This window comes from Bufo gargarizans, chromosome 5 (genome assembly GCF_014858855.1).
Source record: "Bufo gargarizans isolate SCDJY-AF-19 chromosome 5, ASM1485885v1, whole genome shotgun sequence".
Lineage (NCBI taxonomy): Eukaryota > Metazoa > Chordata > Amphibia > Anura > Bufonidae > Bufo > Bufo gargarizans.
Window position 1 is genome coordinate 283,910,495 of NC_058084.1, and position 14,977 is coordinate 283,925,471.

The window sequence follows — 14,977 nt, forward strand, 5'->3', positions numbered from 1 at the left end:
GGTTTCTGCTATATCAGAGCTATTTGAAATCTATCCCTAAAAGGGTATATAATATTGAAGGTGCACATAGGGTCATTCAGAATAACTTCACACACACGCTTCTGTGCATTTCCAAGTCTAATTCTGTCACTAAATCCATACCGGTGACCCAGCGCCTAAATACTAGGCCTCAAATTTAAATCCCTCTAAATCTCTCGTTACCCACCGCTGTACTGTTGTTGCTGGGCAAGATATTTAGTGTCCGTCAAAGCACATTTTTTGTTCTGGGTTGAAGTACAATTCCCAATTTAGCAATTTCATAATTTAGTGGTTTCTGCTATATCAGAGCTATTTGAAATCTATCCCTAAAAGGGTATATAATATTGAAGGTGCACATTGGGTCATTCAGAATAACTTCACACACACGCTTCTGTGCATTTCCAAGTCTAATTCTGTCACTAAATCCATACCGGTGACCCAGCGCCTAAATACTAGGCCTCAAATTTAAATCCCTCTAAATCTCTCGTTACCCACCGCTGTACTGTTGTTGCTGGGCAAGATATTTAGTGTCCGTCAAAGCACATTTTTTGTTCTGGGTTGAAGTACAATTCCCAATTTAGCAATTTCATAATTTAGTGGTTTCTGCTATATCAGAGCTATTTGAAATCTATCCCTAAAAGGGTATATAATATTGAAGGTGCACATAGGGTCATTCAGAATAACTTCACACACACGCTTCTGTGCATTTCCAAGTCTAATTCTGTCACTAAATCCATACCGGTGACCCAGCGCCTAAATACTAGGCCTCAAATTTAAATCCCTCTAAATCTCTCGTTACCCACCGCTGTACTGTTGTTGCTGGGCAAGATATTTAGTGTCCGTCAAAGCACATTTTTTGTTCTGGGTTGAAGTACAATTCCCAATTTAGCAATTTCATAATTTAGTGGTTTCTGCTATATCAGAGCTATTTGAAATCTATCCCTAAAAGGGTATATAATATTGAAGGTGCACATTGGGTCATTCAGAATAACTTCACACACACGCTTCTGTGCATTTCCAAGTCTAATTCTGTCACTAAATCCATACCGGTGACCCAGCGCCTAAATACTAGGCCTCAAATTTAAATCCCTCTAAATCTCTCGTTACCGCTGTCCTGTTGTAGCTGGGAAAGTTATTTAGTGCCCGTCAAAGCACATTTTTTGTTCTGGGTTGAAGTACAATTCCCAATTTAGCAATTTCATAATTTAGTGGTTCCTGCTATATCAGAGCTATTTGAAATCTATCCCAAAAAGGGTATATAATATTCAAGGTGCACATTGGGTCATTCAGAATAACTTCACACACACGCTTCTGTGCATTTCCAAGTCTAATTCTGTCACTAAATCCATACCGGTCACCCAGCGCCTAAATACTAGGCCTCAAATTTATATCCCGCTGAATTTGAATACAATACATTGGGCCAAATAATATATTTGTTGTTGTGGTGAACCATAACAATGAGAAAAACATCTAGTAAGGGACGCGGACGTGGACATGGTCGTGGTGGTGTTAGTGGACCCTCTGGTGCTGGGAGAGGACGTGGCCGTTCTGCCACATCCACACGTCCTAGTGTACCAACTACCTCAGGTCCCAGTAGCCGCCAGAATTTACAGCGATATATGGTGGGGCCCAATGCCGTTCTAAGGATGGTAAGGCCTGAGCAGGTACAGGCATTAGTCAATTGGGTGGCCGACAGTGGATCCAGCACGTTCACATTATCTCCCACCCAGTCTTCTGCAGAAAGCGCACAGATGGCGCCTGAAAACCAACCCCATCAGTCTGTCACATCACCCCCATGCATACCAGGGAAACTGTCTCAGCCTCAAGTTATGCAGCAGTCTCTTATGCTGTTTGAAGACTCCGCTGGCAGGGTTTCCCAAGGGCATCCACCTAGCCCTTCCCCAGCGGTGAAAGACATAGAATGCACTGACGCACAACCACTTATGTTTCCTGATGATGAGGACATGGGAATACCACCTCAGCATGTCTCTGATGATGACGAAACACAGGTGCCAACTGCTGCGTCTTTCTGCAGTGTGCAGACTGAACAGGAGGTCAGGGATCAAGACTGGGTGGAAGACGATGCAGGGGACGATGAGGTCCTAGACCCCACATGGAATGAAGGTCGTGCCACTGACTTTCACAGTTCGGAGGAAGAGGCAGTGGTGAGACCGAGCCAACAGCGTAGCAAAAGAGGGAGCAGTGGGCAAAAGCAGAACACCCGCCGCCAAGAGACTCCGCCTGCTACTGACCGCCGCCATCTGGGACCGAGCACCCCAAAGGCAGCTTCAAGGAGTTCCCTGGCATGGCACTTCTTCAAACAATGTGCTGACGACAAGACCCGAGTGGTTTGCACGCTGTGCCATCAGAGCCTGAAGCGAGGCATTAACGTTCTGAACCTGAGCACAACCTGCATGACCAGGCACCTGCATGCAAAGCATGAACTGCAGTGGAGTAAACACCTTAAAACCAAGGAAGTCACTCAGGCTCCCCCTGCTACCTCTTCTGCTGCTGCCGCCTCGGCCTATTCTGCTGCTGCCGCCTCGGCCTCTTCCTCCGCCTCTGGAGGAACGTTGGCACCTGCCGCCCAGCAAACAGGGGATGTACCACCAACACCACCACCACCACCTCCGTCACCAAGCGTCTCAACCATGTCACACGCCAGCGTTCAGCTCTCCATCTCACAAACATTTGATAGAAAGCGTAAATTCCCACCTAGCCACCCTCGATCCCTGGCCCTGAATGCCAGCATTTCTAAACTACTGGCCTATGAAATGCTGTCATTTAGGCTGGTGGACACAGACAGCTTCAAACAGCTCATGTCGCTTGCTGTCCCACAGTATGTTGTTCCCAGCCGGCACTACTTCTCCAAGAGAGCCGTGCCTTCCCTGCACAACCAAGTATCCGATAAAATCAAGTGTGCACTGCGCAACGCCATCTGTAGCAAGGTCCACCTAACCACAGATACGTGGACCAGTAAGCACGGCCAGGGACGCTATATCTCCCTAACTGCACACTGGGTAAATGTAGTGGCAGCTGGGCCCCAGGCGGAGAGCTGTTTGGCGCACGTCCTGCCGCCGCCAAGGATCGCAGGGCAACATTCTTTGCCTCCTGTTGCCACCTCCTCCTTCTCGGCTTCCTCCTCCTCTTCTTCCACCTGCTCATCCAGTCAGCCACACACCTTCACCACCAACTTCAGCACAGCCCGGGGTAAACGTCAGCAGGCCATTCTGAAACTCATATGTTTGGGGGACAGGCCCCACACCGCACAGGAGTTGTGGCGGGGTATTGAACAACAGACCGACGAGTGGTTGCTGCCGGTGAGCCTCAAGCCCGGCCTGGTGGTGTGTGATAATGGGCGAAATCTCGTTGCAGCTCTGGGACTAGCCAATTTGACGCACATCCCTTGCTTGGCGCATGTGCTGAATTTGGTGGTGCAGAAGTTCATTCACAACTACCCCGACATGTCAGAGCTGCTGCATAAAGTGCGGGCCGTCTGTTCGCGCTTCCGGCGTTCACATCCTGCCGCTGCTCGCCTGTCTGCGCTACAGCGTAACTTCGGCCTTCCCGCTCACCGCCTCATATGCGACGTGCCCACCAGGTGGAACTCCACCTTGCACATGCTGGACAGACTGTGCGAGCAGCAGCAGGCCATAGTGGAGTTTCAGCTGCAGCACGCACGGGTCAGTCGCACTACAGAACAGCACCACTTCACCACCAATGACTGGGCCTCCATGCGAGACCTGTGTGCCCTGTTGCGCTGTTTCGAGTACTCCACCAACATGGCCAGTGGCGATGACACCGTTATCAGCGTTACAATACCACTTCTATGTCTCCTTGAGAAAACACTTAGGGCGATGATGGAACAGGAGGTGGCCCAGGAGGAGGAGGAGGAGGATGAGGAAGAGGGGTCATTTTTAGCACTTTCAGGCCAGTCTCTTCGAAGTGACTCAGAGGGAGGTTTTTTGCAACAGCAGAGGCCAGGTACAAATGTGGCCAGCCAGGGCCCACTACTGGAGGACGAGGAGGACGAGGATGAGGAGGAGGTGGAGGAGGATGAGGATGAAGCATGGTCACAGCGGGGTGGCACCCAACGCAGCTCGGGTCCATCACTGGTGCGTGGCTGGGGGGAAAGGCAGGACGATGACGATACGCCTCCCACAGAGGACAGCTTGTCCTTACCCCTGGGCAGCCTGGCACACATGAGCGACTACATGCTGCAGTGCCTGCGCAACGACAGCAGAGTTGCCCACATTTTAACCTGTGCGGACTACTGGGTTGCCACCCTGCTGGATCCACGCTACAAAGACAATGTGCCCACCTTACTTCCTGCACTGGAGCGTGATAGGAAGATGCGCGAGTACAAGCGCACGTTGGTAGACGCGCTACTGAGAGCATTCCCAAATGTCACAGGGGAACAAGTGGAAGCCCAAGGCCAAGGCAGAGGAGGAGCAAGAGGTCGCCAAGGCAGCTGTGTCACGGCCAGCTCCTCTGAGGGCAGGGTTAGCATGGCAGAGATGTGGAAAACTTTTGTCAACACGCCACAGCTAACTGCACCACCACCTGATACGCAACGTGTTAGCAGGAGGCAACATTTCACTAACATGGTGGAACAGTACGTGTGCACACCCCTCCACGTACTGACTGATGGTTCGGCCCCATTCAACTTCTGGGTCTCTAAATTGTCCACGTGGCCAGAGCTAGCCTTTTATGCCTTGGAGGTGCTGGCCTGCCCGGCAGCCAGCGTTTTGTCTGAACGTGTATTCAGCACGGCAGGGGGCGTCATTACAGACAAACGCAGCCGCCTGTCTACAGCCAATGTGGACAAGCTGACGTTCATAAAAATGAACCAGGCATGGATCCCACAGGACCTGTCCGTCCCTTGTCCAGATTAGACATTAACTACCTCCCCATAACCATATATTATTGGACTCCAGGGCACTTCCTCATTCAATCCTATTTTTATTTTCATTTTACCATTATATTGCGATGCTACCCAAAGTTGAATGAACCTCTCCTCTGCCTGTGTGCTAGGCCTAAATATATGCCAATGGACTGTTGCAGTGGTGGCTGACATGAAGCCTGATTCTCTGCTATGACATGCAGACTAATTCTCTGCTGACATGAAGCCAGATTGTCTGTTACGGGACCTCTCTCCTCTGCCTGGGTGCTGGGCCTAAATTTATGACAATGGACTGTTGCAGTGGTGGCTGACGTGAAGCCTGATTCTCTGCTATGACATGCAGACTGATTCTCTGCTGTCATGAAGCCAGATTGTCTGTTACGGGACCTTTCTCCTCTACCTGGGTTCTGGGCCTAAATTTATGAAAATTGACTCTTACAGTGGTGGGTGACGTGAAGCCTGATTCTCTGCTATGATATGAAGACTGATTCTCTGCTGACATGAAGCCAGATTGTCTGTTACGGGACCTTTCTCCTCTGCCTGGGTTCTGGGCCTAAATTTATGAAAATTGACTCTTACAGTGGTGGGTGACGTGAAGCCTGATTCTCTGCTATGATATGAAGACTGATTCTCTGCTGACATGAAGCCAGATTGTCTGTTACGGGACCTTTCTCCTCTGCCTGGGTTCTGGGCCTAAATTTATGAAAATTGACTCTTACAGTGGTGGGTGACGTGAAGCCTGATTCTCTGCTATGATATGAAGACTGATTCTCTGCTGACATGAAGCCAGATTCTCTGTTACGGGACCTCTCTCCTCTGCCTGGGTGCTGGGCCTAAATTTATGACAATGGACTGTTGCAGTGGTGGCTGACGTGAAGCCTGATTCTCTGCTATGACATGCAGACTGATTCTCTGCTGACTTGAAGCCAGATTCTCTGTTACGGGACCTCTCTCCTCTGCCTGTGTGTGTGCTGGGCCTAAATATATGCCAATGGACTGTTGCAGTGGTGGCTGACGTGAAGCCTCATTCTCTGCTATGACATGCAGACTAATTCTCTGCTGACATGAAGACAGATTCTCTGTTACGGGACCTCTCTCCTCTGCCTGGGTGCCGGGGCCTAAATATCTGAGAATGGACTGTTCCAGTGGTGGGTGACGGGAAGCCAGATTCTCTGCTATGGAACCTCTCTCCAATTGATTTTGGTTAATTTTTATTTATTTAATTTTTATTTTAATTCATTTCCCTATCCACATTTGTTTGCAGGGGATTTACCTACATGTTGCTGCCTTTTGCAGCCCTCTAGCTCTTTCCTGGGCTGTTTTACAGCCTTTTTAGTGCCGAAAAGTTCGGGTCCCCATTGACTTCAATGGGGTTCGGGTTCGGGACGAAGTTCGGATCGGGTTCGGATCCCGAACCCGAACATTTCCGGGATGTTCGGCCGAACTTCTCGAACCCGAACATCCAGGTGTTCGCTCAACTCTAATAAAGACCAATTGAAAATGTTTTTTTTTTTTTTTTTAGCTCCAAAATAAGTACAATGCAATAATAAAACAAATTACCTCCAAAGGTGTACATAACCTTAACAGACCCTGGCAGCATCTGGTGACTCAGCAAATGATGTGCTGCTTGATTGACACGCCACTGCTGAGGTCAGTAAATGGCCTCAGTGGGGCACATGACCCTATCTGGAAGTTTACGTGGCACTAGGGCTCAGGTGCTGCAGGTAAGGCTACATTCACACTTGCGTTCGGAGCGGATCCGTCTGGTATCCGCACAGACTGATCCGCACCTATAATGCAAACGCTTAGATCCGTTCAGAACGGATCCGTTTGCATTACCATGAACGAGCAAAAAAAAATAAAAGTTTTTTTTTTTTTTTTTTTTTTTTTTTTTCATGGTAATGCAAACGGATCAGTTTTGACTTTACATTGAAAGTCAATGGGGGACCGATCCGTTTGAAAATTGAGCCATATAGTGTCAAATTCAAACGGATCCGTCCCCATTGACTTCCATTGTAAGTCTGGACGGATCCGTTTGCCTCTGCACGGCCAGGCGGACACCCGAACGTGTCCGCCTGCTGAGCGTGAGCGGAGCCCAAACGCTGCCAGACTGATGCATTCTGAGCGGGTCCGCATCCACTCAGAATGCATTATGGCTGGACGGATCCGTTCGGGGCCGCTTGTGAGAGCCTTTAACCACTTCAACCCCGCTAGCTGAAACCCCCTTAATGACCAGGCCACTTTTTACAATTCTGCACTACACTACTTTCACCGTTTATTGCTCGGTCATGCAACTTACCACCCAAATGAATTTTACCTCCTTTTCTTCTCACTAATAGAGCTTTCATTTGGTGGTATTTCATTGCTGCTGACATTTTTCCTTTTTTTGTAATTAAAGGGTTTCTACCACTTGAATATCACATATTTGGTGTTCAGACACTAGCGATTCGCTAGTGTCTGTTCTTGCCTACAAGCTAATTATCACATTAATCCGGGCTGCCGATACCTCAAAAAAAGCACTTATATCTTTATGCAAATGAGCCTCTAGGTGCTATGCAGGCGTTTTTCTAAGCACCTAGAGGCTCCGTCTACCTTGCATTTTGCCGCCCTGCGCCTCGCTCCAGCACGCCCATCTCTCACTGTAATCGATCCTCCCCCTGCTTCAGCCTTCCGAAATCCCGCGCCTGCGCCGTCCGTCGCGGCATTCGGAGGCATTCGGCGCAGGCGCAGTCAATGTCTGACCGCTCCCTGCTCAGACATTTCAACTGCGCCTGCGCCGATGACGTCACAGAGCTCCGTGGGACAGACGAAGCCCAGCAGCAAGCGGTCAGACATTGACTGCGCCTGCGCCGAATGCCGCGACGGACGGCGCAGGCGCGGGATTTCGGAAGGCTGAAGCAGGGGGAGGATCGATTACAGTGAGAGATGGGCGTGCTGGAGCGAGGCGCAGGGCGGCAAAATGCAAGGTAGACGGAGCCTCTAGGTGCTTAGAAAAACGCCTGCATAGCACCTAGAGGCTCATTTGCATAAAGATATAAGTGCTTTTTTTGAGGTATCGGCAGCCCGGATTAATGTGATAATTAGCTTGTAGGCAAGAACAGACACTAGCGAATCGCTAGTGTCTGAACACCAAATATGTGATATTCAAGTGGTAGAAACCCTTTAATCGAAATTTACCGATTTTTATTTTTTTTTTATTTTTTTATTTTTTTTTGCAAAAAAATGCAATTTTTCACTTTCAGCTGTAAAATTTTGCAAAAAAAACGACATCCATATATAAATTTTTTGCTAAATTTATTGTTCTACATGTCTTTGATAAAAAAAAAAATGTTTGGGCAAAAAAAAAAAAAATAATGGTTTGGGTAAAAGTTATAGGGCCAGATTTATCACGACTCTGACAGCTCACTCCACTTTAACATATGGCTAAAGTCAGTTTTAGCCATATCAGATTTATGATCGGCCCTTTAAGACTGTAATAAATGTGGTTTGACGGTAGCAGTTTATCTGTCAGTAGGCAGCTTTACAAAAGTCGCACATCTTTACGGAAAAGTCGCATGTTTTTATGAAAAAGTCGCATGTTCTATTAAAAAGTCTCATAAGATAAGCATAGTCCTCACTGGAGTGAAATTGCGACTTTTTAAATGGTCCCAATAGTAAATCTGTCTAGAGATTAATTTACATAAGAAAACACGCCCACTTTCAGGAAACTGGCGAGCATAGTGCAGAGCAGAAAAAAGTCGCAAATTTGTGCGCAGTTTTAGCGTTTGGGACTTTTTTGGGGACTTTTTCACTCCATTATTCTGACCTGAGCTAATGATAAATCTGGCCCATAGCGTTTACAAACTATGGTACAAAAATTTGAATTTCCGCTTTTTGAAGCAGCTCTGACTTTCTGAGCACCTGTCATGTTTCCTGAGGTTCTACAATGCCCAGACAGTAGAAAACCCCCACAAATGACCCCATTTCGGAAAGTAGACACCCTAAGGTATTCACTGATGGGCATAGTGAGTTTATAGAACTTTTTATTTTTTGTCACAAGTTAGCGGAAAATGACTTTGTAAAAAAAAAAAAAAAAGTCATTTTCCGCTAACTTGTGACAAAAAATAAAAACTTCCATGAACTCACTATGCCCATCAAAAAATACCTTGGGGTGTCTTCTTTCCAAAATGGGGTCACTTGTGGCGTAGTTATACTGCCCTGGCAATTTATGGGCCCATATGTGTGAGAAGTAGTTTGCAATCAAAATCTGTATAAAAAAAAAAAAAATGACCGGTGAAATCCGAAAAGTGCACTTTAGAATGTGGGTCCCTTTGCCCACCTAGGCTGCAAAAAAGTGTCACACATCTGGTATCGCCGTACTCGGGAGAAGTTGGGGAATGTGTTTTGGGTTGTCTTTTTACATATACCCATGCTGGGTGAGAGAAATATCTTGGTCAAATGCCAACTTTGTATAATTTTTTTTTGGAAAAGTTGACTTTTGCCAAGATATTTCTCTCACCCAGCATGGGTATATGTAAAATGACACCCCAAAACACATTCCCCAACTTCTCCTGAGTACGGCGATGCCACATGTGTGACACTTTTTTGCAGCCTAGATGCGCAAAGGTGCCCAAATTCCTTTTAGGAGGGCATTTTTAGACATTTGGATCCCAGACTTCTTCTCACGCTTTCGGGCCCCTAAAAAGCCAGGGCAGTATAAATACCCCACATGTGACCCCACTTTGGAAAGAAGACACCCCAAGGTATTCAATGAGGGGCCTGGCAAGTTCATAGAAATTTTTTTTTTTGGCATAAGTTAGCGGAAATTGATTTTATTTTATTATATTTTTTTATTTTATTTTTTTCTTCTCACAAAGTCTCACTTTCCGCTAACTTGGGAGAAAAATTTCAGTCTTTCATGGACTCAATATGCCCCTCACGGAATACCTTGGGGTGTCTTCTTTCCGAAATGGGGTCACATGTGGGGTATTTACACTGCCCTGGCATTTTAGGGCCCTAAAGCGTGAGAAGAAGTCTGGAATATAAATGTCTAAAAAATGTTACGCATTTGGATTCCGTGAGGGGTATGGTGAGTTCATGTGAGATTTTATTTTTCGGACACAAGTTGGTGGAATATGACACTTTGTAAGAAAAAACAAACCCAAAAAAATATTTCCGCTAACTTGGGCCAAAAAAATGTCTGAATGGAGCCTTACAGGGGGTGATCAATGACGGGGGTGATCAGGGAGTGTATATGGGGTGATCACCCCCTGTCATTGATCACTCCTCTGTCATTGATCACCCCTCTGAAAGGCTCCATTCAGACTTCCATATGATTTTTACGGATCCACGGATCGGATCCGCAAAACACATACGGACGTCTGAATGGAGCCTTACAGGGGGGTGATCAATGACGGGGGTGATCAGGGAGTGTATATGAGGTGATCACCCCCCTGTAAGGCTCCATTCAGACGTCCGTATGTGTTTTGCGGATCCGATCCATGTATCCGTGGATCCGTAAAAATCATACGGACGTCTGAATGGAGTCTTACAGGGGGGTGATCAATGACAGGGGGTGATCGGGAAGTCTATATGGGTGATCACCCCCTTGTCATTGATCACCCACCTGTAAGGCTCCATTCAGACGTCCGTATGCGTTTTGCGGATCCGATCCATGTATCAGTGGATCCGTAAAAATCATACAGACGTCTGAACGGAGCATGACAGGGGGGTGATCAGGGAGTCTGTATGGGGTGATCAGTGGTTCATAAAGGGTTAATAAGTGACGGGGGGGGGGGAGTGTAGTGTAGTGTTTTGTGTTACTTTATTGAGCTACCTGTGTCCTCTGGTGGTCGATCCAAACAAAAGGGACCACCAGAGGACCAGGTAGCAGGTATATTAGACGCTGTTATCAAAACAGCGTCTAATATACCTGTTAGGGGTTAAAAAAAAAAAAAAACATCTCCAGCCTGCCAGCGAGCGATCGCCGCTGGCAGGCTGGAGATCCACTCTTACCTTCCGTTCCAGTGACGAAATCTCGGCTCTCGCGGGAGGACGCGTATATGCGTCCACCCAGAAGAGCAGGACCGCCGGCAGGACGCAATCCTGCGTACGGCGGTCCGGAGCTGGTTAAAACCTTGTTTAGCAGTAGTTTTAGTGTGCTAGTGGCATGGTTCTTTGGGTATTTGTTGGGGTGCAGAACTGATTGTCTGTCTCTTATTTTATTTTTATTTTTTTCTACAGGAATTTCATGATCACAGGATTGCAGGATATAGACAAGTGTCGTCAACAGCTCCATGACATAACCGTACCCTTGGAAGTGTTTGAGTAAGTTTTTCTAAACCATTTCCATTCATGTAAATGTACAGCTGTCTTGAGTAATCGGTGATCTGCAAATGTTGGTGAAATATTTTCTGAGTACGTTATTGGCTTAATTTACGGTGCCATGACCATTCCAGTAGTTTAGTCACCCAGTGTTTGCCTGTACATCATGGCATACTGTGGTGGTTACTTAAGTTTTCATATCGGGAATTCTTAGTTACATAAATGCCTTAAAAAAGTGCTTAAAGGAGTAAATTACAGTAAACTGGGGCCATTGCGGGTCCCATAAGGCATGATGGACTTGACCCAATTAATCTGCAGACCAAAAAAAGGTACCGAAACGGTCAGTGGAGTCCAGATGGTCAATCATAGCACATGGGAGGGTACGGTCCACCTCAGACATGAACAATAAGAGATCATCTGTGTATAATCCAAACCTGTCCTCCCTCTTGCCCACCCCCTTGTGTTGTGTATCCTGGCGCAATCTAGGTGTCAGAGTCTTCATTAGTATAGCGAACAGAAGGGACACAGGGCAACCCTGGCTGGTCTGGGACTGGAGAATGAGTACCATTAGCCGGGATTCCTGCCTTATGCCTCATTCACACGTCAGGGAAAGATCTGCATCTGTTCTGTTTAGAGCCGCACCTGGTCTTGGCTCACAATCACTAATGGAAATCACTGACCAAAGCATTGTGTGTGAATAAGGCATTAGGATGTTTATATAAGATAGAGATCTGACCCTCAGAACCTCTAGGAGCTAGCACCACTCAACAGAGTAAAATGCCTTATCGGTGTCCGGGGTGTGATTGACATTTTGGTCACTTTTATTTTCAATGTTTGTCTTTTTATTTTTTTGCAGAATGGGATAAGAATTTAAATATTTTAATAGTAGGGGTGTTTTTGCGTGTGGCGATGCCCACGATGTTTTTTTTTTGTTTATCTGTTTAGGAATTTGAAAATAAAAAATAATAATTTGACCTTGACACATTTCTAACATTTTTGCCTCTATACACCAACACAATGGATTTGAAATGAAACTAACAAGACTTGCTTTAACTGCAGACTGTCAGCTTTAATTTGAGGGTATTTACATCCAAATCAGGTGAACGGTGTAGGAATTACAACAGTTTGCAAATGTGCCTCCCACTTGTTAAGGGACCAAAAGTAATGGTACATTTGGCTTCTCAGTTGTTCCATGGCCAAGTGTGTTATTCCCTCATTATCCCAATTACAATGAGCAGCTAAAAGGTCCAGAGTTCATTTTAAGTGTGCTATTTGCATTTGGAATCTGTTGCTATCAACTCTCAAGATGAGATCCAAAGAGCTGTCCCTATCAGTGAAGCAAGCCATCATTAGGCTGAAAAAACAAAACAAACCCATCAGAGAGATGGCCAAAACAACGGTTTGGATCATTCTTAACCCTTTCAGGACCAAGCCATTTTTTACCTTAAGGACCAGGCTATTTTTTGCAAATCTGACCAGTGTCAGTTTATGTGTGAATAACTTTAAAACACTTTTACTTATCCAGGCCGTTCTGAGATTGTTTTTTCGTCCCATATTGTACTTCATGACACTGGTAAAATTAAGTCAAAAAAAAATTTTTTTTTGCACAAAAAAATACCAAATTTACCCAAAATTTGGAAAAATTAGCAAATTTCAAAGTTTCAGTTTCTCTACTTCTGTAATACATAGTAATACCCCTAAAAATTGTGATGACTTTACATTCCCCATATGTCTACTTCATGTTTGGATCATTTTGGGAATTACATTTTATTTTTTGGGGACGTTACAAGGCTTAGAAGTTTAGAAGCATTTTTCGGAAAATTTCCAAAACCCAATTTTTAGGGACCACTACAGCTCTGAAGTCACTTTGTGAGGCTTACATAATTGAAACCACCCAAAAATGACCCCATTCTATAAACTACACCCCTCAAGGTATTCAAAACTGATTTTACAAACTTGGTTAACCCTTTAGGTGTTGCACAAGAGTTATTGGCAAATAGAGATAAAATTTGAGAATTTCATTTTTTTGCCTAATTTTCCATTTTAACCCATTTTTTCCACTAACAAAGCAAGGGTTAACAGCCAAACAAGACTGTATCTTTTTTGCTCTGACTCTGCCGTTTACAGAAACACCCCATATGTGGCCGTAAACTACTGTACGGCCACACAGCGGGGCGTAGAGTGAAAGGTGCGCCGTATGGTTTTTGGAAGCCAGATTTTGCTGGACAGTTTTTTTGACACCATGTCCCATTTGAAGCCCCCTGATGCACCCCTAGAGTAGAAACTCTATAAAAGTGACCCCATCTAAGAAACTACACCCCTCAAGGTATTCAAAACTGATTTTACAAACTTCGTTAACCCTTTAGGTGTTGCACAAGAGTTATTGGCAAATAGAGATAAAATTTGAGAATTTCATTTTTTTGCCTAATTTTCCATTTTAACCCATTTTTTCCACTAACAAAGCAAGGGTTAACAGCCAAACAAGACTGCATCTTTATTGCCCTGACTCTGCCGTTTACAGAAACACCCCATATGTGGCCGTAAACTACTGTACGGCCACACAGCGGGGCGTAGAGTGAAAGGTGCGCCGTATGGTTTTTGGAAGCCAGATTTTGCTGGACAGTTTTTTTGACACCATGTCCCATTTGAAGCCCCCTGATGCACCCCTAGAGTAGAAACTACATAAAAGTGACCCTATCTAAGAAACTACACCCCTCAAGGTATTCAAAACTGATTTTACAAACGTTGTTAACCCTTTAGGTGTTCCACAAGAGTTATTGGCAAATAGAGATGAAATTTCAGAATTTCAATTTTTGGGCAAATTTTCCATTTTACTTTTTTTTTTCCAGTTACAAAGCAAAGTTTAACAGCCAAACAAAACTCATTATTTATGGCCCTGATTCTGTAGTTTACAGAAACACCCCATATGTGGTCGCAAACCGCTGTATGGGCACACTGCAGGGCGCAGAAGGAAAGGGATGCCATATGGTTTTTGGAAGGCAGATTTTGCTAGACAGTTTTTTTGGGCACTATGTCCCATTTGAAGCCCCCCTGATGCACCCCTAGGTTAGAAACTCCAAAAGAGTGACCCCATTTTGGAAACTATGGGATAAGGTGGCAGTTTTGTTGGTACTATTTTAGGGTATATATGATTTTTGGTTGCTCTATATTACACTTTTTGTGAGGCAAAGTAACAAAAAATAGAAATTCTGAAATTTCATCTCCATTTGCCACTAACTCTTGTGGAACACTTAAAGGGTTAACACAGTTTGTAAAATCAGTTTTGAATATCTTGAGGGGTGTAGTTTCCAAAATGGGGTCACTTTTTGGAGTTTCTACTCTAGGGGTGCATCAGGGGGCTTCAAATGGGACATGGTGTCAAAAATTCCAGTCCAGCAAAAACTGCCTTCCAAAAACCATATGGCATTCCTTTCCTTCTGTGCCCTGCCGTGTGGCCATACAGCAGTTTACGACCACATATGGGGCATTTATATAAACTACAGAATCAGGCCAATAAATATTGAGTTTTATTTGGCTGTTAACCCTTGCTTTGTTACGGGAAAAAATTGATTAAAATGGAAAATTTCCCAAAAAATAGGTGTTTTGGCACTGTTTTTATTTTTTATTATTTGCAACGTTCATCTGACAGGTACGATTATGTGCTATTGTTATAGAGCAAGTTCCTACGGACGTGGCAATACCTAATATGTCTACCTTTTTTAATTTATCTAGGTTTTACACAATAAAATCATT

The 14,977-nt window shown here is 45.2% G+C and overlaps 1 protein-coding gene across 1 annotated transcript in view; it reads left to right on the top strand.

Annotated features, from left to right (window-relative positions):
• The window catches only part of MED10 (mediator complex subunit 10), a 40,367-nt gene that overhangs the window by 13,044 nt on the left and 12,346 nt on the right, over positions 1-14,977 (top strand). Inside the window, exon 2 of the mRNA XM_044294260.1 lies at positions 11,144-11,227. Within this exon, the coding sequence (XP_044150195.1) occupies positions 11,144-11,227 (84 nt within the window). The remainder of the gene's footprint in view (positions 1-11,143; positions 11,228-14,977) is intronic.